Source organism: Ovis aries, chromosome 9 (assembly GCF_016772045.2).
Source record: "Ovis aries strain OAR_USU_Benz2616 breed Rambouillet chromosome 9, ARS-UI_Ramb_v3.0, whole genome shotgun sequence".
Lineage (NCBI taxonomy): Eukaryota > Metazoa > Chordata > Mammalia > Artiodactyla > Bovidae > Ovis > Ovis aries.
The window spans coordinates 43683603-43704903 of NC_056062.1; the positions used below are offsets into that span (position 1 = coordinate 43683603).

Consider the following 21301-nt stretch of genomic DNA (forward strand, 5'->3'; position numbering starts at 1 on the left):
ACATGGCCTTTAAATGAAGATGATGATGAAATCACTTTTTAACTTATTTTAGATCTTGTAGATTCTATACATATACATATGTATACATATCTGTGTCACTTTGTCTTATTTTTATGTTCCTGAGCAGCTGTCCTTTACGTGGTAGAACCATAACAGATGTAAAGTTTCCCCTCTCAAGGCACTTATGAAGAGAGTTTATTCCTCTTTGGACATTTCCATTTAAGATCCGATACCCCAGGTGGTATAGCACCAGAACCTGATAGCCCAAGACCCTGTTCATTGTAATTTACCATAAAATAGAGAGCTCAGAGCCATGAGATGCCACCATGCTTACCAGGTCCAGAGCACTCACTAAGTCCTCCTATCCAAGATGGGGAAGGCAAGGATCACCTAAACACTGTATGGATACACAGAAAAGGTAAAAACTCTAATTCAAAAAGATAAACGCACCCCAATGTTCATAGCAGCACCATTCACAATAGCCAAGACATGGAAAAAAACCAAATGCCCATCAACAGATGTATTGGCTTAAGAAGATGTGGTACCTATATAAAATGGAATATTACTGAGTTGTAAAAGAATGAAATATTGTCGTTTACAGCAACATGGATGACCTAGAGAATATCATACTAAGTGAAGTAAGCCAGACAGAGAAAGAAAATTTATGATATCATTTATGTGTGGAATATAAAAAAACAATACAAATGAATCTATATACAAAACAGAAATAGACTCACAGACATAGAAAACAAAGTTATAGTTACCGAAGGGGAAAGGGAAAGAGGAAGGGATAAATTAGATGCATGGGATTAACAGATACAAACTAATATATATAGAATAGATAAGCAATAAGGATTTATTGTATAGCATAGGAAACTATATTTATTATCTGATAATAGTCTACAATGGAAAATTATCTGTGTTTATATATGTGCATGCATGCTATGTTGCTTCAGTCGTGTTTGACTCTTGGTGACCCCATGGATCGGGCTCCTCTGTCCATGGAATTCTCTAGGCAAGAATACTGGAGTGGGTTGCCATGCTCTCTTCCAGGGAATCTTTCCAACCCAGGGATTAAATCATGTCTCCTGCATTGGCAGGCAGATTCTTTACCTCTGAGCCACCTGGGAAGCCCCATGTGTGTACGTATATATATTCAGTTATACATATATGTATATATACACATATATATATATATATATACTTTGCTATACCCCTGAGACTAACACAATATTATAAATCAAATATATTCCTATTTAAAAAAACACTGTGAGGATAAGGCAGTTCTCCCCAGAGTCATGACATTCATGTATCTATCCCTGACATTGTTATTTAGTCACTAAGTCATGTCCGACTCTTGCAACTCCATGGACTGTATAGCCTTCCAGGCTCCTCTGTCCATAGGATTTTCCAGGCAAGAATACTGAAGTGGGTTACCATTTCCTTCTCCATCACTGACACTGGAACAGAGTGAACAGCTAGACTCTCCACTCACACAGCATCCTGCTGACCACAGTGGCAATGCTTTTCCCTCAGCCCATTTCAGTTAAGCAAAAGTCTCAGACTTGCTTCTTCTCCACTTAGCAAGTACTAAGAATGTTGAAGACCTTGCATAATATCATAATATCATATTTGTATGGATTGGTTTCACAGACTTACCTGTCCATAGGAGCCAGGTATATAATAGCAATGAACAAAGTAATTTTTGTTCACTAGGACTTTAGTGAACTGGAAAACACACAATCCATTTCATTGGGTGAGCAGCTTTTCAGCTACAATTTATTATCACCAAACATAAATTCAGGTCCCAGTGATGGTAGAAATTTCAATTTTTAAGAGAAGTCAGCAGTTGGGATGTTTGTATTGAATTCCCTGATTTCCCAAATGCACAAACAAAACATAGCCCATGGGCACCAGTTTTCCTGATTGAGGGTCAGGTCCAGAGTAGGCTCAGTTGCATCCAAAAATGTAAATGAATGAGAAAAAGAGGAATCTCTAAGAGACCCTGGTTCTAAACCATTGTCCTAACCTGTAAGTCCAAGGGACTAAATTTAAAAAAAAAACCATCACAATTATTTTATCCAAACCTACTAAAGTTCCATGAAGTTAAGACCCTGTTTTGTTCATTCATCTTCTACAGCACCTGACGTGAGCTCACAAACATCTTAAAGGGGCAGCCCTCTCCCCCTAAATCTTCTGTCCATATGAGCTTAATGACTGAATGGTGGACACTTTTTGAGCAATTTCCTTAGATTTAATAGGACTCAGCCAATGACAAAGATCCATGAAAGCCCATTCAGTGACATCAGAGATCAAGTGATCACTATAATTTTGATGACTGGCTCTTATAGTTCTTATAGCATGGTCATAACAGTATCCACTCTTCAGGAGGTCCTCTGAAAAGCTATGCTTATTTATCCCAGGAAAGTGTCCAGGAATATGTGTTGTTCATTAGCCTCCAAGAATAGTATCCATCATTTTCAGATGAAACCGGATGATGTGCTGTGCTGTGCTTAGTCACTCCGTCATGTCTGACTCTTTGCAACCCCATGGACTGTATCCTGCCAGGCTCCTCTGTCCATGGGGATTCTCCAGGCAAGAATACCGGAATGGGTAGCCTAGCCCTTCTCCAGGGGATCTCCCCGACCCAGGAATAGAACCAGGATCTCCTGCATTGCAGGTGGATTCTTTACCAGCTGAGCTACCAGGGAAGCCCGAAACTGGGTGATAGCCTTAGCCATTTAATTGCTAGTGACAGTGCATCTCTAGCCATCAGCACACAGCAGCAGGTGTGGGCAGTTTTAATTCTACTCTACCCAGGCTTCCACTTTCAAAAGCTGTTCCAAATGGCAACAGGTCCAGACTAACACTCGAGACCATCCACTAAAATAGCAAGTTAATTAGGTATCATTCTGAATGACTCAGTGCACATGCCATACCGGGAAATGACAGATAACAGACTAATTTCTTAGTTTCACAAAGGATGCGAGATAAATTGAACCTTTTGAATACAAGTCATGTCTGTAAAGTAGGGAACCAGGATTTCCTTCAGCTGTGTTCATAAAGCAGCCCGAAACCGGATGTTGCCTTTTTTCCCTTTGATCATGTTTTCACGATTAGGAGAAACACAGTTCATTTGAATTCACTGGCGCTAGTTCAATTTTGAAGTCAACATGAGAGATTTATATGTGTATATAAGGGGAAGGGGGGAATAGTCATAGGACTTTAAAAGGAATTTTAGGAATAAGCTTATCTATTTTTCAGTTGAATTACTAAAGGATTTTGGTTTAGTTTTTGGATTTTGTGGGGGGGGACGTTTGCAGTGAACATTTTGCAGGAGTGCTATGGCAGTTTCAGAATGGCGCACACGCAGCAGACTCATCTTCACTTGTTAGGTGGACTGCAGCCTGCCAGGCTTCACTGGTTGCTGCAGAGAACATCACCAGAAAGGATGCTTTGTGTAGTCGACACTCAATAAGGCTTCTTTTATGTTTAGCAAAGGGGAATCGGTTTTCGCTGGAAGGAACAACCAGGCCAGTCATTCCTGACCAAACAGCACAGCCCCTACTGGTGGCAGTGCACCGGAGCCCGGAGGACAGAGGTGTCCAGTCGCCATAGCCTGGCTGCTTGGGGGCAGGCAAAAATACATGAATCTTCCAGGCTAGATTTCTGAAACCTCTGGAAAGAAACATTTACATCTCAAATCAAAACATCTCATTACTGAGAAGAGCTGTGGACCAAAATGAGCACTTCCACTCCCTGGCAGACAGGACCATTGAAATGTTGCTTTATGAATGAGCTAAAAGTGGTAGTCTGAATTTATTTCGGTGTCTGCGTTACTCACTTGTCCTTCAGTCTTGTGTGTCTATAAATAATAGCATGGTGCAGAGCATGTCTGATTCCTCAGATATTAGCTTTTACAGGGTACGGGTGATCCGTGCAAGGAAATATCACAGACTTTAAGGAAATTTGACTTCCCTGGTAGCTCAGACGGTAAAGCGTCTGTCTACAATGTGAGACACCTGGGTTCGATCCCTGGGTTGGGAAGATTCCCTGGAGAAGGAAATGGCAACCCACTCCAGTACTCTTGCCTTGAAAATATCATGGACAGAGGAGCTTGGTGCAGGCTACTATTCATGGGGTCGCAAAGAGTCGGGCACAACTGAGCGACTTCACTTTAAGGAAATATCACAGACCTTACCCTCGTGGAACCCGTTGTTTGTTGTTGTTGTTGTTGTTGTTGTTGTTGTTTAGCAATGAAGTCATGTTTGCTTTGTGACCCCTTGGACTGTAGCCTGCCAGGCTTCTCTTTCCATGGGATTTCTCAGGCAAGAACAGTGGAGTGGGCTGCCATTTCCTTCTGCAGAGGTTCTTCCCAACCCAGGGATCGAACCTGTGTCTCTTAGGTCTCCTGCATTGGCAGGCAGGTTCTTTACCACTGAGCCACCAGGGAAGCCTGGAACCAATTGTTGGGAGTCAGAAATGTGAAAAAGAAACTGAGCTCAGCTTGGCCTGAGCTGAGAGTCCTGAACTACGTCACCCAAGATGAACAGGGTTGTTTTAAGAGCCCTTGAATCTTCCCCTGTGGCTCAGCCTGAAATGCAGGAGATTCAGGTTTGTCCCTGGGTCAAGAAGATTCCCTGGAGGAGGGCATAGCAACCCACTCCAGTGTTCTTGCCTGGAGAATCCCATGGATGGAGGAGCCTGGCAGGCTACAGTCCCTACGGTTGCAAAGAGCTGGACACGGCTGAGCGACTGAGCACGCGTGCACAAGGGCCCTTGAGCTCATCAGATAAGCCTCTGCTGTTATGAACAGAATGTGGCCGTCTCCAGCCACAGCAAATACCCAACTGCAGTCCTGGACCCGCCACAAACAAGCGTGTACATAAGTCACCGTGAACAAGTCTCTGCCATGCTGTGGATTTTCAGAATTCTTTAGCATCTGTACAAGATGTGTTGGGATAAGAGTTTTACCTTGGCTTCACCCGTGCTCTTCAGCAGTGTCCCTGAGCCTTCTTCTATCTGTCCATCCATTCCTGTTTTTTCAATTGTGGTAAAACATACCTGACATAAAATTTACTATTTTAATCATTTTTAAGTGTACAACTCAATGCCATTAAGTACACATAAGTGGTATGCAACCAGTAGCACTATCCATTTCCAGGACTTTGATTTTTTCATTTTCAGAACTTCTTTTTTGGCTGTGTTGGATTGTCCTTGCTGCATGCAGGTTTTCTCTGGTTGCAGCAAGCAGGGGTCACTCTCTGACTGCGGTGCTCGGGCTTCTCATTTCAGTGGCTCCTCTCGCTGTGGAGCTCCAGCTCTAGGGTGCACTGGCTTCAGCGGCTGTAGCACATAACTCAGTCACTGCACGCTCGTGGGCATGCCCCAGATCAGGGATCACACCGGTGTCCGCTGCACTGCAAGGCAGATTCTTAACCACCAGGGAAGCCCCCAGAATTTTTGAATCACCCCAGATAGCAGCTCTTCTCTATCGCTGAATGGTAAACAGTAACTCCCCACACTCAGAGGAAGAGTCCCAGCCTGGGGCAGCCTCTATTCTTTCTGTCACTCTGAATTTGCCTATCCTAGGTACTTCATGTAAGTGCAATCATACAGTATTTGTCCTTTTGTGTCTGCATAATGTCTTCACTTAGCATAATGCCTTCAGTGTGTCAGAATGCCATTCCTTCTTATGGCTGAATAACATTTCGTCATGTGGACAGGCCGCATTTTGTTTATCTGTTCAACTGCAGCTGGGCACTTGGGTTGTTCCCACTGGTCTGCTACTGTGAATAGTGCAACTATGAACATCAGTGTACAAGTATCTGTTTTAGTCCTCGCTCTCAGTTCACGTGGGTATATATCCAAGGAATAGGCGTGTTGGATCACAGGGTAATACTGTGTTTAACTGACCAGCTGCCATAGTGGCTGTATCATTTACATTCTCACCAACAATGCATGAGGGATCCAGTTTCTCTGCAGTTTCACCATTATTTTCCATTCTTTGGATAGCCATCCCAATAGGTATGAATGGTAACTCACAGTTTTCACTTGTATTTTCCTAATGACATTGAGCATCATTTCATGTGCTTGTTAGCCACATATCTTCTTTGAAGAAACATCTATTCAACTCCTTTGTCTATTTTTGAGTTGAGTTGTTTGGAGTTTTTAGCTATTTAGTTGTAGCAATTATGTATCTATTTTGGATACTAACCCCTTATCAGATATATATATGATTTGAAAATATTTTCTCCCATTCTGTAAAGTTGTCTTTTCACTCTTGATACAGTATCCCTTGAGGCATAAAAGTTTTAAATTTTGATGTAGTCCAGTTTATCTCTTTTTTCTTTTGTTGCTTGTTTGCTGATGTCATATCCAAGAAGTCACTGCCAAACCCAGTCATTAACATTTTCCCATTTTCTTCTAAGAGTTTTAAGGTTTTAGCTCTTACATTTAGGTCTTTATATTTAGATGCATTTAAAGTTAATTTTTTTTAATGCGTCCTTCTTTTCATTTTACCTCACAAATACTTACTGGCATCTTAATATATATCATGAATTGTATGGGATACAGCTAAGAAAATAAAGTCCCTTCCATCCCTCATGGATCTTACATTCTAGAGAGGAAGACAGACAATGGACATCTGATCAAATCTATAAATAAGATATGAATGAAATCACTTCACATAATGATAAGCAGTCTGAAGGAATCCTGGGTGATGAGATAGTGATTTCACATGGGACAGTGTGGCAGGAACTCCAGCGGATGTGGTCAGAGAAGGCCTCTGGAGGCTGAGGCAGATGGGTGAAGAGCTGAGAGAAGCATTTCAGGCAGAGGGGAAAGACCCTGAGATAGGGTGAAGACAGCATTTTCATGGGACTGAAAAGGGATGGTGGGTCCACGTGAGCTGAGTGAGTGTGAGAAGAATCAGAGCTGGGGTGAGAAGCAGGGCCAGGGTGAGAAGCAGGGGATATGGTTTTGTTCTTCTAGTTGCATTGGAGGGTGTTAAGCAAGGAAATGGTGTGATCAAACTTGTAATGTGGGACCATCACTCTGGCTGCCGTCGGGGAGAATGGCCTGAAGAGGCTGAGAGTGGAGCAAAAGTGGAAGTAGCTCTTAGAGGACTTTCAAGTGGGACAGGAGCATGCAGTGAGTAAGACAGGCTGTGGTGGATGGAGAGGTGAGAAGCGGTCTGACTGGGGATTTATTTGGCAGGTAAATCTGACAGACTTGCTGATGGACTGAACTTGCAGAGAACAGAAAGAGCAATCAAAGATGACTCCTAGGGACTTCGCTGGTGGTCCAGTGGCTAAGACTTCATGTTCCCAATGCAGGGGACCTGGGTTTGATCCCTGGTCAGCGAACTAGATCCCACATGTTGCAACTAAATATCCTTCGTGCTACAACCAAGCCCTGGAGCAGCCAAATAATTTTTTTCTTTTAAGGGATGACTCTAGGGTTTTGCCTAAGGAAAAGTGGAAGGTGGAGTCAGGTCCTGTCTTATATATGTGAACCTTGAGATGCCAGTGTCCCCTCCCACCATCTTTATTCATCCAGTAACTGTTGAGCACCTGTTTGCTGTGTGGGGTGCTGGCCACAGCCCTGCCCCATGGACCTTCCCCCTTCTACCAGGTGTGCCCCCACACCAGTGCTCATCACAGAAAACAGATCCAGAGACCCACAAAAACCCAAGCAAACACTGGCATGTTTCTTAATTTCATTTAGGCCTGGAAACCTGGGGGTTAAGGAGCCACTGACAGGAGTGACCATAGCAGTAGAAGGTGCTGGTGTCTTTGCTAAATTGGCTCAATGATCACTGGAGAAATTAAGGGAATCATGGAATTTGTTTGAGGAGGTAGAGATAAAATCTTAGCTAATATATATATTTTTAAGTTACTTGTTGCCTGCAGCCTGAAAGTTAATGTCCTGGTGAAGTCCTTCCTAATATACCTTAAGTCCAAGTTGCAAAGTCTTTGAAATCAAGGATGACCCTGTTCTATTTTCCTTGGCAGCACATGCAGGGCTTGGGGCCGTGCCCTCTGCACAAGGAGAGCCTGACAGGGGTGCCTGATCCACATAGCTTGGTCACTGTTCAGTTCAGTTCAGTTCAGTTCAGTTCAGTTCAGTCACTCAGTCGTGTCCGACTCTTTGCGACCCCATGAATTGCAGCACGCCAGGCCTTCCTGTCCATCACCAACTCCAGGAGTTCACTCAGACTCACGTCCATCGAGTCCGTGATGCCATCCAGCCATCTCATCCTTGGTCGTCCCCTTCTCCTCCTGCCTCCAATCCCTCCCAGCATCAGAGTCTTTTCCAGTGAGTCAACTCTTCACATGAGGTGGCCAAAGTACTGGAGTTTCACCTTCAGCATCATTCCTTCCAAAGAAATCCCAGGGCTGATCTCCTTGCAGTCCAAGGGACTCTCAAGAGTCTTCTCCAACACCACAATTCAAAAGCATGTAGGTGGTGTTTTTCCCAAAGCTGGTGAGCTTCTGAACATTTGGGTAGAAGGCCCTCAGGCAACAGTAATGGCTTTTGAAAGCTTTGTGGGAAAGAGGTATCACTTGATAAATTCTGAGCTGGGAATCAGCAAGTATGAAGCCAACAAGAAATATGACTTTTAAAACTATGATTACTATCAAGTTTCTCATGACTGAGTTAATTTACATACGAGTAGCTTTTACAAACGTTTTTGCAAAGCCCTGGGTAACTATTTTGTTTACTGTTTCAGGAAAGAGTCACCAAGCTTGCACCACGCCCTCAGTCAGAAGAGGATCTATCTGCTCTGTTTGAAGCATCAATGAAACTGTATTAATTTTCATTTTCACTGAAAGACCTACCCTTGGCCATCGTAGTTCTGATAACAGAAGATGATCTAGCAAGAATTTTGTCTTTTCGCCTCCACATATAACTCCCTCGTTACCAGCTTGAATGTGAGATAAATTTATCCTGTAGAAGATTCCCTGATGCTCCAAGTCCAGCTACTTCCATAGGGCAGGCTGGGCAAATGCCCACCATGCTGGACCCTCAGACAGACTTCAGGGATCCATGTTCCTACCCCAAACCCTGCAGACTGCCCCTGCTCCATGGATCAAAAGGGCAAATACTCAATATCTACCAAAAATGTTAATGCATGTACTCTTTGCCTAGTAATCAACCCCACATCTAGAAATGTATTCTATAAAATTCTAGCACAAGTGTGTAAAGAAATATGGCAAGAGTGTTTCCGGCAGCACATTTTCTAATAATAAAAAATTTGGAAGAACATAAGTATTTATTAATAGTGTATAGATAAATAAATCATGTGTGCTCAGTTGTTCAGTCATGTCCAACTCTTTTCCACCCCATAGACTGTAGCCCACCCCTCTGTCCATGGGATTTCCTGGGCAGAATACTGGAGCTGATTGCCATTTCCTCCTCCAGGAAATCTTACCAACCCCAGGGATCAAACCCAATTCTCTTGCATCTCCTGCATTGGCAGGCAGGTTCTTTACCACTAGTGCCACCTGGAAAGTTCTAGGTTTCAGTGTACTTGCAGATTTATCTGTATTTTAAATTGGATTAAAGTTTTAATCAAGTAAAGTACATAATTACATCAAGATTTTTAAAAAAACAGATGAGAAGGGCAATACTGTGCCAGTCAACCTGCCTGGGGCAGGTTTATCTCTTTAAACATCTTTGTTTACTTGGGATTTTAAAAATAACATTTAAATATTGTTTATTGGGCAGGCTGTCTTCTCTAATTACACATATAAAATATGTTCAGTACTAAAACCTGGTAATACAAAGAAACACAGAAGAAAACATTTGTTCACAATGCACCATCCAGAAGATAATCACCACTAAAAAATAACAAAAATTTAAAATATATATATGTTCTCCCCATAATTTTGTGCACATATATAGTTATAGATAATTATATGTATACATATGTATTTATATATTTTTTTACTTAGAATCACTGAGGTGTAATTTTAGTTCCTATAAAATGAACGTTCAAATTCTTTATGCCAAATGCCCAAAAGGCAAGCACAAGACAGTTTCAGTAGAATTTCAGCTCTACCTTGCAGACTATATCTAGCTAAAATTCCCACCAGCCTTTTAGGAGAATCATGGATTCTGAGAGCAGAAGCTTTGTGAATAAGATAGAGAACAGTGAAACTCTCTGTCAATCTGAGATCCTTTAGGAAACTTTAATAAACAAATAAATGTTTAATAAATATTTCAAAATACATTTGTCAGGGAGGAAGGTGGGAGGGTGGTTCAAGAGGGAGGGGACATAGGTATACCTATGGCTGATTCATGTGGATATATGGCCGAAACCAACAAAATTCTGTAAAGCAATTATCCTTCAATTTAAAAAATAAATTTAAAATTAAAAGAAAGAAAAAAAGTATATTTGGCATAGCAAAAATATATATGGCCCCCACCAAGAAAGTCCAGGTAAATTTGGGACCTCTTGTAATGTATGTTGTAAGATAATTTGGCATCATTAGAACCCTGGATTCCATTTCCAGCCCCTCTCTCTGTCTGAGTCTTACTTTATTCAACCAAGTCCTCTGCAAGCTTGAAAATATCCTGACTAGATTTCAGGTACTACCCTGTCCTTAATGTGAGATTTTGAGTTTGGAAAATTTAAAATCATTTGAGATATGAAAATGCATTCGTTATCTCTCTGAAATGTTCCATGCCATTTCCACCAGTAAACAGATGTCTCACTGTGACTCACCAGGAGGGGTGCTTGGTATTCATGCTGAGATGACTCGTAGAGGAAGGATTTAAAGGTCATGCATGAAGAAACAGATTTAGGAAGCCTTGTGTTTTTAATCCTAATACCCATCATTTCAGTCCTCACAATTTGAGAATACAAAAGAGATGTATTTCTTGACTTAAGAGTATGACGAGATCATGTCGATTTCTGTAAACCAAACATTTTTGTGTATCTGAAACAACAATTACATACATTTTTTCAAGTTGGATCCTACTTATGGATTGATTTCCTTAAATGATCAAACTCTTCCTAGGGGTCCATTTACATGGGTTAATCTAGTTGTTAAGGAAAGGAAAATTAAAGGAATCATATTCAAAAGTTTATATAATATTATCACATATGGTGGCATTTTCACTTAAAATACATCATCCCTAATTTACTTCTTGATACAAAATCACCAATTTGTTTCACGCAGGTCCTGTTTCTTTGATTTTTTTTCCACAAGCCACAATAAGTTGCTGGTGTGTTGCACTTCTGTCCCTTTCCCATACCCAGAGGAGGGCTGTGCTGGGATTGTCCTTGTGTGTCTGTAGACACAGCTGGGGGGTGTTTTCCAGTGGTCAATGAGGTAAGTCTGCTCTTGTAAAACAGAGACAAATACAGTATCAAAATAGAGAGCAAAAACTGCTTTTCTGGCCTTTTAACCCTGAGAAAGATTAATGGTTGTTTAGATTAGAAACTGTATTCTAATGAGGGACTGTTGCCTCTAGGGAGTGGGTATGAGAAAGGGAGTTGTTCACCTCCAGGTCAACATTGCACAGGCTGCAGGGCCTCTGATGACCAGAACCCCTCACGGAGACAGCTGCCCAGGCTCCTCCATTGAACGCTGGGTCCTCTGGGAGTTGGTGAGGCCAGGCCACAGCCTGCTCCATCACCATCACAATGGCCTACAGGAGGTGGTTCCCAGGGACAAACCACACTTTGAATGGGAAGAAATTGGTTCTTAAAGCCCTAGGTTGAATTACCGGCAGCTGGGGGTGGGAGGGTCTAGTTTTCTCATGCTATTATTCTTTCTAGCCACCGCAACAACTCTCTGAATTAATGCATATCTCCCCCCCCCCAAACTGCTCTAACTGTAATTTTGTCCCATGTGAAATCCCTCATGAAACTACTTGTAGGACAGTCAACTTCAAAGTAACTCCATCTCATTCCTTCTGGCTTTAAAATTGACTTTTTTCTTTGAGTGCTTTTAATTGCTATAAGTGCTGTTAATTGCTTATAAGTGCTAACTTATAAAATTGGAAACTGATTAAAATAATCATGAGCGGAAAGAAAAAAAGAAAAACTACCATCATATCATTACCCAAACACAGCTGTGATCATTGGCTATATTTTCTTTCCATCTTTTTAATTTGATGGTGTCGTTTCTGGCTCTTTTCCCTTAAGCCATGACATTTTAAGTATTTTCTGTGTTGCCATATAATCTTCAGGACCATTATTTTAGAAGGTACATAACAGTTTATTGAATAGGAATTTAATCATTTATTCATATTACAGGGCACCAAAAGTGCTTCCAAATTTTTACTCCTGCCACTACCATTACAATGAATAAATGAGAAGGTACATGTGCCTTGTCTCATACTGTAAATTAACTTCTTAGATTAATGAATCCCAAATGGAATTTTTACGGTAACGTGTGGCCATTCTGAACTTCCCTGGTGGCTCAGTGGTAAAGAACCTGCCTGCCAATGCAGGACATGCAGGAGATGCAGGTTCCATCCCTAGGTCGGGAAGATCCCCTGGAGAAGGAAGTATCAACCCACTCCAGTATTCTTGCGTGGGAAACCCATGGACAGAGGAGCCTGGTGGGTTACAGTCCATGAGATCGAAAAGAGTTGGACATGACTGAGCAACTGAAGAAACTTCACTTTACAGGGTTGTTATAAATGTCTGCAGGAAGTGCCTGACCTACAGTCTATACTCAGCACTTGTGAGTTCTCGTCCTTTCCTGAACACCCCTACATGATGTCAGCTGGGTACCAAGGGCCTCTAAACTTCCCCCAGGACAAGAATGACCTGGGGCACTAGTTTAGAAAGATAGAGATCACCAGGCCTTTCCTCCATCCCCCAGAAATTCAGATCTTGTCAGCCTAGGTTCGAACTCAGGGCTCTATTGTTGGGTAAGTTTCGTTTAGGAAAATAAGACTGCTCTTGGACCTGTTTGGCAGCTTCTCTGCATAGGTGGTGAGAAAAACAAAGTGGCACAGAATGGCTGCGATCCAAAAATCTGCAAGCAATAAATGCTGGAGAGGGTGTGGAGAAAAGGGAACCCTCCTACACTGTTGGTGGGAATGCAAACTAGTACAGCCACTATGGAGAACAGTGTGGAGATTCCTTAAAAAATTGCAAATAGAACTACCTTATGACCCAGCAATCCCACTGCTGGGCATACACACCGAGGAAACCAGAATTGAAAGAGACACATGTACCCCAATGTTCATCGCAGCACTGTTTATAATAGCCAGGACATGGAAACAACCTAGATGTCCATCAGCAGATGAATGGATAAGAAAGCTGTGGTACATATACACAATGGAGTATTACTCAGCCATTAAAAAGAATTCATTTGAATCAGTTCTGATGAGATGGATGAAACTGGAGCCGATTATACAGAGTGAAGTAAGCCAGAAAGAAAAACACCAATACAGTATACTAACACATATATATGGAATTTAGGAAGATGGCAATGACGACCCTGTATGCAAGACAGGGAAAGAGACACAGATGTGTATAACGGACTTTTGGACTCAGAGGGAGAGGGAGAGGGTGGGATGATTTGGGAGAATGACATTCTAACATGTATACTATCATGTGAATTGAATCGCCAGTCTATGTCTGACGCAGGATGCAGCATGCTTGGGGCTGGTGCATGGGGATGACCCAGAAAGATGTTATGGGGAGGGGAGGTGGGAGGGGGGTTCATGTTTGGGAATGCATGTAAGAATTAAATATTTTAAAATTTAAAAAAATAAAAAAAAATTAAAAAAAAAAAAGAAAAAAGAAAAACAAAGTGGCAGTCTCAACCTTCAGCGTGCACAGAAACTTCTGGAGAGTTTGGAAAAACATGGGTTTCTGGGTCCCAGCCCCAGGGTTTCTAAATCAGTAGGTGCATTCTGAACTAGTTCCCAGGTGATGCTGCTAGTCTGAGACCACATGTTAAGAACCACTGAACCCATGGATTGCAATTTTCTCATATTTCAAATTCAGGAGATTCCAGCTGGAATTAGCCCCACCCAGCGCAGAGCAGGACCATGAGTCCACGATGAGGGTCAGGACAGGACCAGGACACTGACCATAAGACATTCCCCCAGAGTGGGAGACCCCAGCCCCAGGCACCATCCTGCCTCTTTCCCACTGTGGCGGCCTCACCATGAAGCCCCTGCCTCCCTCATTTCCACCTGCTTCTCAGGCTGAAGCCTTTTCAGGGTATGGAGAGGTTCTTCCGTCAAAGCCCAGACAGAAAGGAGGCACTCACTAATGACTGCAGCACTGAGGAAGACCACGGTATTGGCTGCAGTCAGGATGTGATTATTAAAAACTGCAGTAAGTACCAGGGCAATGAGTTCTATTTCGGTAAAATTGGTTAAGAATAAAAGATCTCCCAGCTATGGGGTTAACAGACTAGTAAGATCACTCTGTCTTACCTCTGTTTATAAAAAAGAAAACAAAAATTCTCCTTTTTATGTGTGTGCTAAGTCACTTCAGTTGTGTCCGACTCTTTGCTAGACCCCATAGACTATAGCCCACCAGGCTCTTCTGTCCATGGGATTCTCCAGGCAAGAATACTGGAGTGGGCTGCCATGCCCTCCTCCAGGGGACCTTCCTGAACCAGGGATAGAACCTGCATCTCTTACATCTCCTGCACTGGCAGGCAAGTTCTTTACCGCTGGAGACACCCAAGAAGCCCTCTCCTCCTTACATTCCTGTTTAAAAAGTTATGTTGGGAGAAGTTTCCATTTTACCTGGAAAGTGCATACAGAAAGAGTATGGATAAGAATTAGAATAAAATGAACTGTGCCTCAAGGGACAAAGAGAAGGACAGTCACTCACATCCAGTTAGAAAAAGACAGACCAGGCGTCCTGTGCTCACACCAAGTCACCACAGGCTGCTCTGCTCTGGCTCTTCCTCCTGACCGGGAGCTTGGGTCACGCCCAAGAGCAAGGGTTTCTGATGCCTTCCTCGGAAATGAGCAGACACTAGGAGGGCTAGTCCTCTGTCATGCTACTGAACCACCAAAATCTACAGATTTAAGAATTTTGACTTAAAAATTAAAACTGAGTAGAAAGAAAATGATATTCCCTAAGTTTGTATGGGAGGGGGTCAGAGAGGGAGCAGTTCTCAAATTTTCCCTGAATGCCCACTAAGCCCCCTTCCCGGGCAATGTGATGGGAGCTGCTGCATAAGACACCCCGCCTCCCCTCTCAAGGGGCCAGAAAGTCACCTGAGAGCAGAAAGACCATGAGTGGGTGAGCACTCTTAGCCTCTCCCCATCCTGGCCCCTATAAGAAATTTTGGCTTCACTGGCTTGGCCTCCAGCCTTCTTAGGTGGGAAATGGGATACCCAGGGTGATAGACAGAACTGTGTTTCCCCAAAATCGTGTGCTGAAGCCCCAACCTCCAGTACCTCACATGTGACTGCCTTTGGAGACAGGGCGTGTAAAGAGTTATAAGGTTAATCAAATGGGAAGGCCCTAATCTAATCCGTCTGGTGTCCTTAGAAAAAGAGGAAATTTGGACACAAAAGAAACACCAGAGATGCACACAGGAAGGACCATGCTGCTGCTGCTGCTGCTAAGTCGCTTCAGTAGTGTCCGACTCTGTGTGACCCCACAGAGGGCAGCCCACCAGGCTCCCCCATCCCTGGGATTATCCAGGCCAGAGTTCTGGAGTGGGTTGCCATTGCCATGGAAGGATGCAATAAGGCCATGCAAGAAGGCGCCACCTGCAGGCCAAGGAGAGAGATGTCAGGACAAATCAAACCTGTCAATTCCTTGATCTTGGACTTCCAGCCTCCAGAGCTCTAAGAAAATAAATTCCTGTTGTTTAAGTTTCCCCACCCCCAATCTGTGGTGTTTTTATAATGGTAACTAACAAGGTTTGTTGGCCAATCTAAATGTCCATCGACAGAGGAATGGGTAAAGAAGATGTGGTACTTATATACAATGGAATATTAGGAGTTTCCCTAGTGATTCAGACAGTAAAGAATCTGCGAGCAATGTAGGAGACCCAAGCTCTGTCCCTGGGTCAGGAAGGTCTCCTGGAGAAGGAAATAGCAACCCACTCCAGTATTCTTGCCTGGAGAATTCCATCGACAGGGGAATCTGGCAGGCTACAGTCCACGATGTCGCAAAGAGTCGGGCATGACTGATGAACACTTTCTTTCACTAAATGTCCATAGACAGAGGAATGGAAAAAAGATGTGGTGCATATATACAATGGAAAATTACTCAGCCATTAAAAAGAACAAAATAATGCCGTTTGCAGCAAAATGGAGGGACCTAAAGATTGTCATCCTGAGTGAAATAAGTCACATAGAGAAGAAGAAATAGCATATGACATCCCTTTTATGCAGAATCTAAAAAGAAATGATACAAATGAGCTTATTTACAAAACAGAAATAGACTCACAGGCTGAGAGAACAAGCTTGCAGTTGGGGGAAGACTAGGGTAAACAGATAGTGAGTTTGGGACTGACATGTACACACTGCTATATTTTAAATGGATAACCAACCAGGACCCACTGTTTAGCACACAGAGCTCTGCTCAATGTTATGTGGGAGCCTGGATGGGAGGGGGGATTGGAGGAGAATGGATACATGTATATGTACATGTATGGCTGAGTCCTTTTGTTGTCCACCTGAAACTATCACAACATTGTTAACTGGCTACACTTCAATATAAAATAAAAAATTTAAAAACAAACAAAAAATGAAAAGGATTTGCTAGCAAATGAGGGGTAGATTTGAAGGATTTACATCAGAAAGGGCTAAAAGCCACTGGTAGGGAATTGCACAGTTTTACATTCCCATCAGAAATGTGTGAGTTTCTCTGCATCCTCATCATCACTTGGTGTTACTTTTTTTTTTTTTAATTTTAGCCATTTTGGTAGGTCTCATTGTGATTTTAATTTGCATTTTTCTAATGGCTAATGATGTTGAACATGTTTTCATGCACTGATTTGCCATCTGTGCAAGAGGATTTGGTATCCTCTTTAGTGAAATGTCTGGTCATGTCTTTTGCCTGTTTTCAAATTGGATTATTTTTTTTACCATCGAGTTTTGAAAAAATGTTCATATATTCTAGATATAAGTCTTTGTCAGATATGTGGTTTGCAAATATTATTCTCCCAGTCGATTGCTTGCCTTTTCATCTTACAGGGTTTTTCACAGAGCAAAAGTTTACATTATTTTTTAAATTGAAGTATAGGTGATATACAATATTATATACACTATAGGTGTACAATATAGTGATTCACAATTTTTAGGTTATACCCTATAATTTTTATGATACTGCAGAAGTTTTTAGTCTAATGAGATTCAATTTATCACATTTTCCTTCTATGCATCATGCTTTTTGTGTGAAGTCTAAGAACTCTGACTAGCCCAAGATCGGTAAGATTTTATCCTAAACCTAACCCTGCCAACTTGCTGAACTCACTTATTAATTCTGTAAGTTTACTGTAGATTCTTTGGGATTTTCTATGTTGACAATTATGTCATCTGCAAATAGGGACAGTTTTATTTCTTCATTTCCAATATGTATGCCTTTTATCTCCTTGCCTGATTGCATTGCTAGAACTTCCAGTACTATATTAAATAAGAGAAGAGAGAGCAGACATCCATGTCTTGACCCTGATCCTGTGGAGAGAGCATTCACTCTTCCATATTAACTGTGATGTTAGCTGTAGAGCTTTTGGAGATGCCTTTTATCAAGTTAAAGAATCTATCATTTTTTAAAAAAACATTATAATAACACAGTAGCTTTTCTTACTTCCTGATGTTTATGCTCAGATAATCTATTGGAGATGGGTTATTTTTGTAATCAAAGGACAAAGTAATCTTCTCCATATCCATTATAATCCTATTAAGGTATTATAATTTTATCATAATTATCCATGCAGATATTATCATTTTCACTTGTCAAATAAATGTTTGTATAATCTTATTTATTTCTTTATTTTTGGCTGTACTGGGGCTTCACTGCTGCAAGCGGTCTTCCTCTAGTTGCAGGGAGAGGCGGCTACTCTCTAGTTGAGGGACACTCGATGTGCCTGGCTTTTCATTGCTCTTGTTGCAGAGCCCAGGCTCCAGGTGCACAGCTTCAGTAGCTGTGGCACACAGGCTTAGTTGCCCAGTGGCATGTGGAAGCTTCCTGCATCAAGCATCGACCCCGTGTTCCCTACATTGCTAGGCGAATTCCCATCCACTGTGCAGCCCGGGAAGTGAAAGTGAAAGTTAGTCCTCAGTTGTGTCTCAGTCCTCTTCGCAAACTCATGGACTGCAGCCCATCAGGCTCCTCTGTCCATGGGATTCTCCAGGCAAGAATACTGGAGTGGGTTGCCATTCCCTTCTCCAGGAGATCTTCCCTACCCAGGGATCGAATCTGGGTCTCCTGCACTGCAGGCAGATTCTTTACTGCCTGAGTCACCAGGAAAGTCCCTACGTAAGCGTTTTAAAAACAGACACTCCAAGAGGTAAATTCACTTGCCCAATTTACATGCAAATTAGTAGGGTCTGACTAGGTCCTAATAGCATTAGTTCAATAACATTTACTGTAAACCTAGTATTGATAATACAGTTGAACCCTTATATGCCAGGCACTATGAGTGCTTTACATGCATTATGTCATTTAATGCTCAAAACAACCTGACGAGGGTTATTACTATCATTCCCATTTTACAGATGATGACACCAAGCCTTGGAGAGGTTGGATAAGTGAACGAGGTCACACAACCAGCAAAGACAGACACAGATCATGCTCTTGAAAACCACCCACCGCCAACTCCTGTGCCAGGTTTTGGGGATACAAAGCTGGATGAGACTGTCCCTTCCCTGAAGATGCTGTCAGTTGAGCAGGGGAAACAGATCAGCTTTGCAGCTTAGTTCCTAAAGAAGCCATGGCCACAGTTAGTGAGATATCTCACCAGTGTTAGAAGAGTTCAATAACATTTATTGATTGAGTGGTCAGAAAGGAGGGGAGGAAGGGAAGGAAGGAAGGAAAGAAGGCAGGCAGGTATTAATCTGTTTTGGGGTGGGGCGATCTAATGTGAATCATATTTTATGTAGAAGGTAACTTGGTGGCACAGTGATAAAGAATTCACCTGCCAATGCAGGAGACACAAGAGATGCTAGTTTGATCCCTGGGTCAGGAAGATCCTCTGGAGTAGGAAAGGGCTACCTGCTCCAGTATTCTTGCCTGGGAAATCCCATGGACAGAGGAGCCTGCGTCCAGAAGAGATGCATGGAATTAAGCACAACTCTTTCTAGTAGAAAATACTTTTTACTTAATAAAAGTAGAAGGAATTCCTTAAACCAAAAAACTACCTGCCTCTAACCATCCTGGTCAGTTTGCATAACTGTGCTGCACAACACACTGAAAACTATCAAATATAAAGAAAGGGACTGAAACATCGTGGAAATAACAGAACCAAAAAGTAGTAGGAGCTGGCCATCCAGAAAGAAAAGCAAATCCTTCCCACCCAGCTCTGTGGAATAGCCAGGCTCAGCCACAACTGCAGCCCCAGGAAGGCTTTGCTTTCCAAGTAACTTTGACCTGACTGTTCCCAGACTCCCGCCATCGCACAAGACCTCCAACACCAAGCCCGCCTCTCCTTGTGCACAGAGTCTCGCCTACAGGTAAGGTTTCCTGCGGGGCAGAGACTCCAGGAGACATTGTGGGGGACGCTCTCCTCTCTGTACACTATCCTTTCTCCTCTCCCATCCCCTAACTATACCCTCTTTTACATATTCCTCTTCCTGTTTTCCCTCTGCGCTATTCTATGACCACTGGGAATTATTCATTCCCAAAGAGGAGAAATGGAAATCCAAGTTAACACTGATCGAGCATAGACTGGGCAACAACTTCTGTTCTAAGCGTTTTATTTAACAATGTTTACATTTCAACAACCTTATGAGTTATTATTACATATTCCTCTTCACCCCAAACGCACACACACACACACACACACCTTGGTTCAAGCCCACCATCTCTCACCTGGTTCACTCTAGTCACTTTCTTCAGTGGCTGCCCAGGCTCCAGTTCTTAACCACTTCATCCTGCCCTCAGGATGGTTTGGATAAAACACAAATTGTCTGACCATGGCTTTTCTTTAATTAAAGTCTTTTGGTGGCTTTCCCTGGCCTTCAAGAGGAGGCACACACCCCATGGCAGACACTGGGACTGTCATGATCTTGTCGCTGTCTCCCCGCCCAAGCTCCTGTCTCCCCACGAACTCTTCCTACAATCACACCCTCTCCCTGGGGAGTCAAAGAGCCCCCATCTGAGGTCTCTGAACTCCCTAACATCCTCTGTGTGCCCCTGCGGTAGTGGTGATTCAGTCGCTAAGTCATGTCTGACTCCTGTAGCCCACCAGGCTCCTCTGTCCCAGGAATTTCCCAGGCAAGAATACTGGAGTGGGTTGCCACTTCCTTCTCTAGGAGATCTTCCCCAACCCAGGGATCAAACCCTGGTGTCCTGCATCGCAGGCAGATTCTTTACTGACTGAGCTAACAGGGAAGCTCTGGGTGCCTCTACTGTGCTGCAGAAACATCGTATTCAGTGCTCACTTATTTCCAAGTCCATCTCCCCCTCTAATCTGGTAGAGGGTAAAATCGTGTCTTAATCATCTATAGATCCTTATCGCCTGGCAAAATAGTGTTCCTATATAGCAGTACGTTACCAGTAAGTATTTCCACAATAGAATGGAAAGAAGAGAATGAATAGTCATTGGCCAAATTCTCTAACTTTTCAAGTGAATTCATGCAAAGCCCATGAGCCCCAGATCCTTAGCTATAACCAATGAGTGCTGGAACCAACATCTTCTGTCCAATACATCCTGATAAAAACAACCTGGCAAAAAGTGTTCTCGGACCCACTTTTTAAGTACTAGTCTTTTGAGAATGTTGGGAGAGCAACTTGGGGGGTCCACAGAACTTAGAAGCCTCCTCTTACAGATCAAAACACAGAGAAACCCCCAGCTGAGCCGACGAGGAACAACTTCATCAAGAACAGACAACTATTTAGCCCCACAAAAGAAAATCTTCCTACTGGTAGTAAGGCCATTAACATGTCAGCAGCTTTTCCATTATGAATCTGACATTTCTTTCTTCTTCAAAGCTCCATTTGAGTGCTTTTTTAAATGAAATAATAAAGCCATCAACACACAATAAAAGCTCTACAGTATTTATAATCAGGTGTCTCTAGAGTATCCGATATGTTGAAGAAAAGATTGAGTTACTAGGCCTTCCCTTTCAAATCTCTTAAAACCTCAGCTTTAGAATGAGTGACTCAAACTCTTCTCTTGGGTCT

General features: G+C 42.6%; 1 protein-coding gene across 1 annotated transcript in view; it reads left to right on the plus strand.

Annotated features, from left to right (window-relative positions):
• ADHFE1 (alcohol dehydrogenase iron containing 1) overlaps positions 1-9316 on the plus strand; it is a 33148-nt gene extending 23832 nt beyond the window's left edge. The window contains exon 14 of the mRNA XM_027973000.2: positions 8735-9316. Coding sequence (XP_027828801.1) covers positions 8735-8818 — 84 coding nt within the window. The 3' untranslated portion in view covers positions 8819-9316. The remainder of the gene's footprint in view (positions 1-8734) is intronic.
• The last annotated feature ends 11985 nt before the right edge of the window (positions 9317-21301 follow it).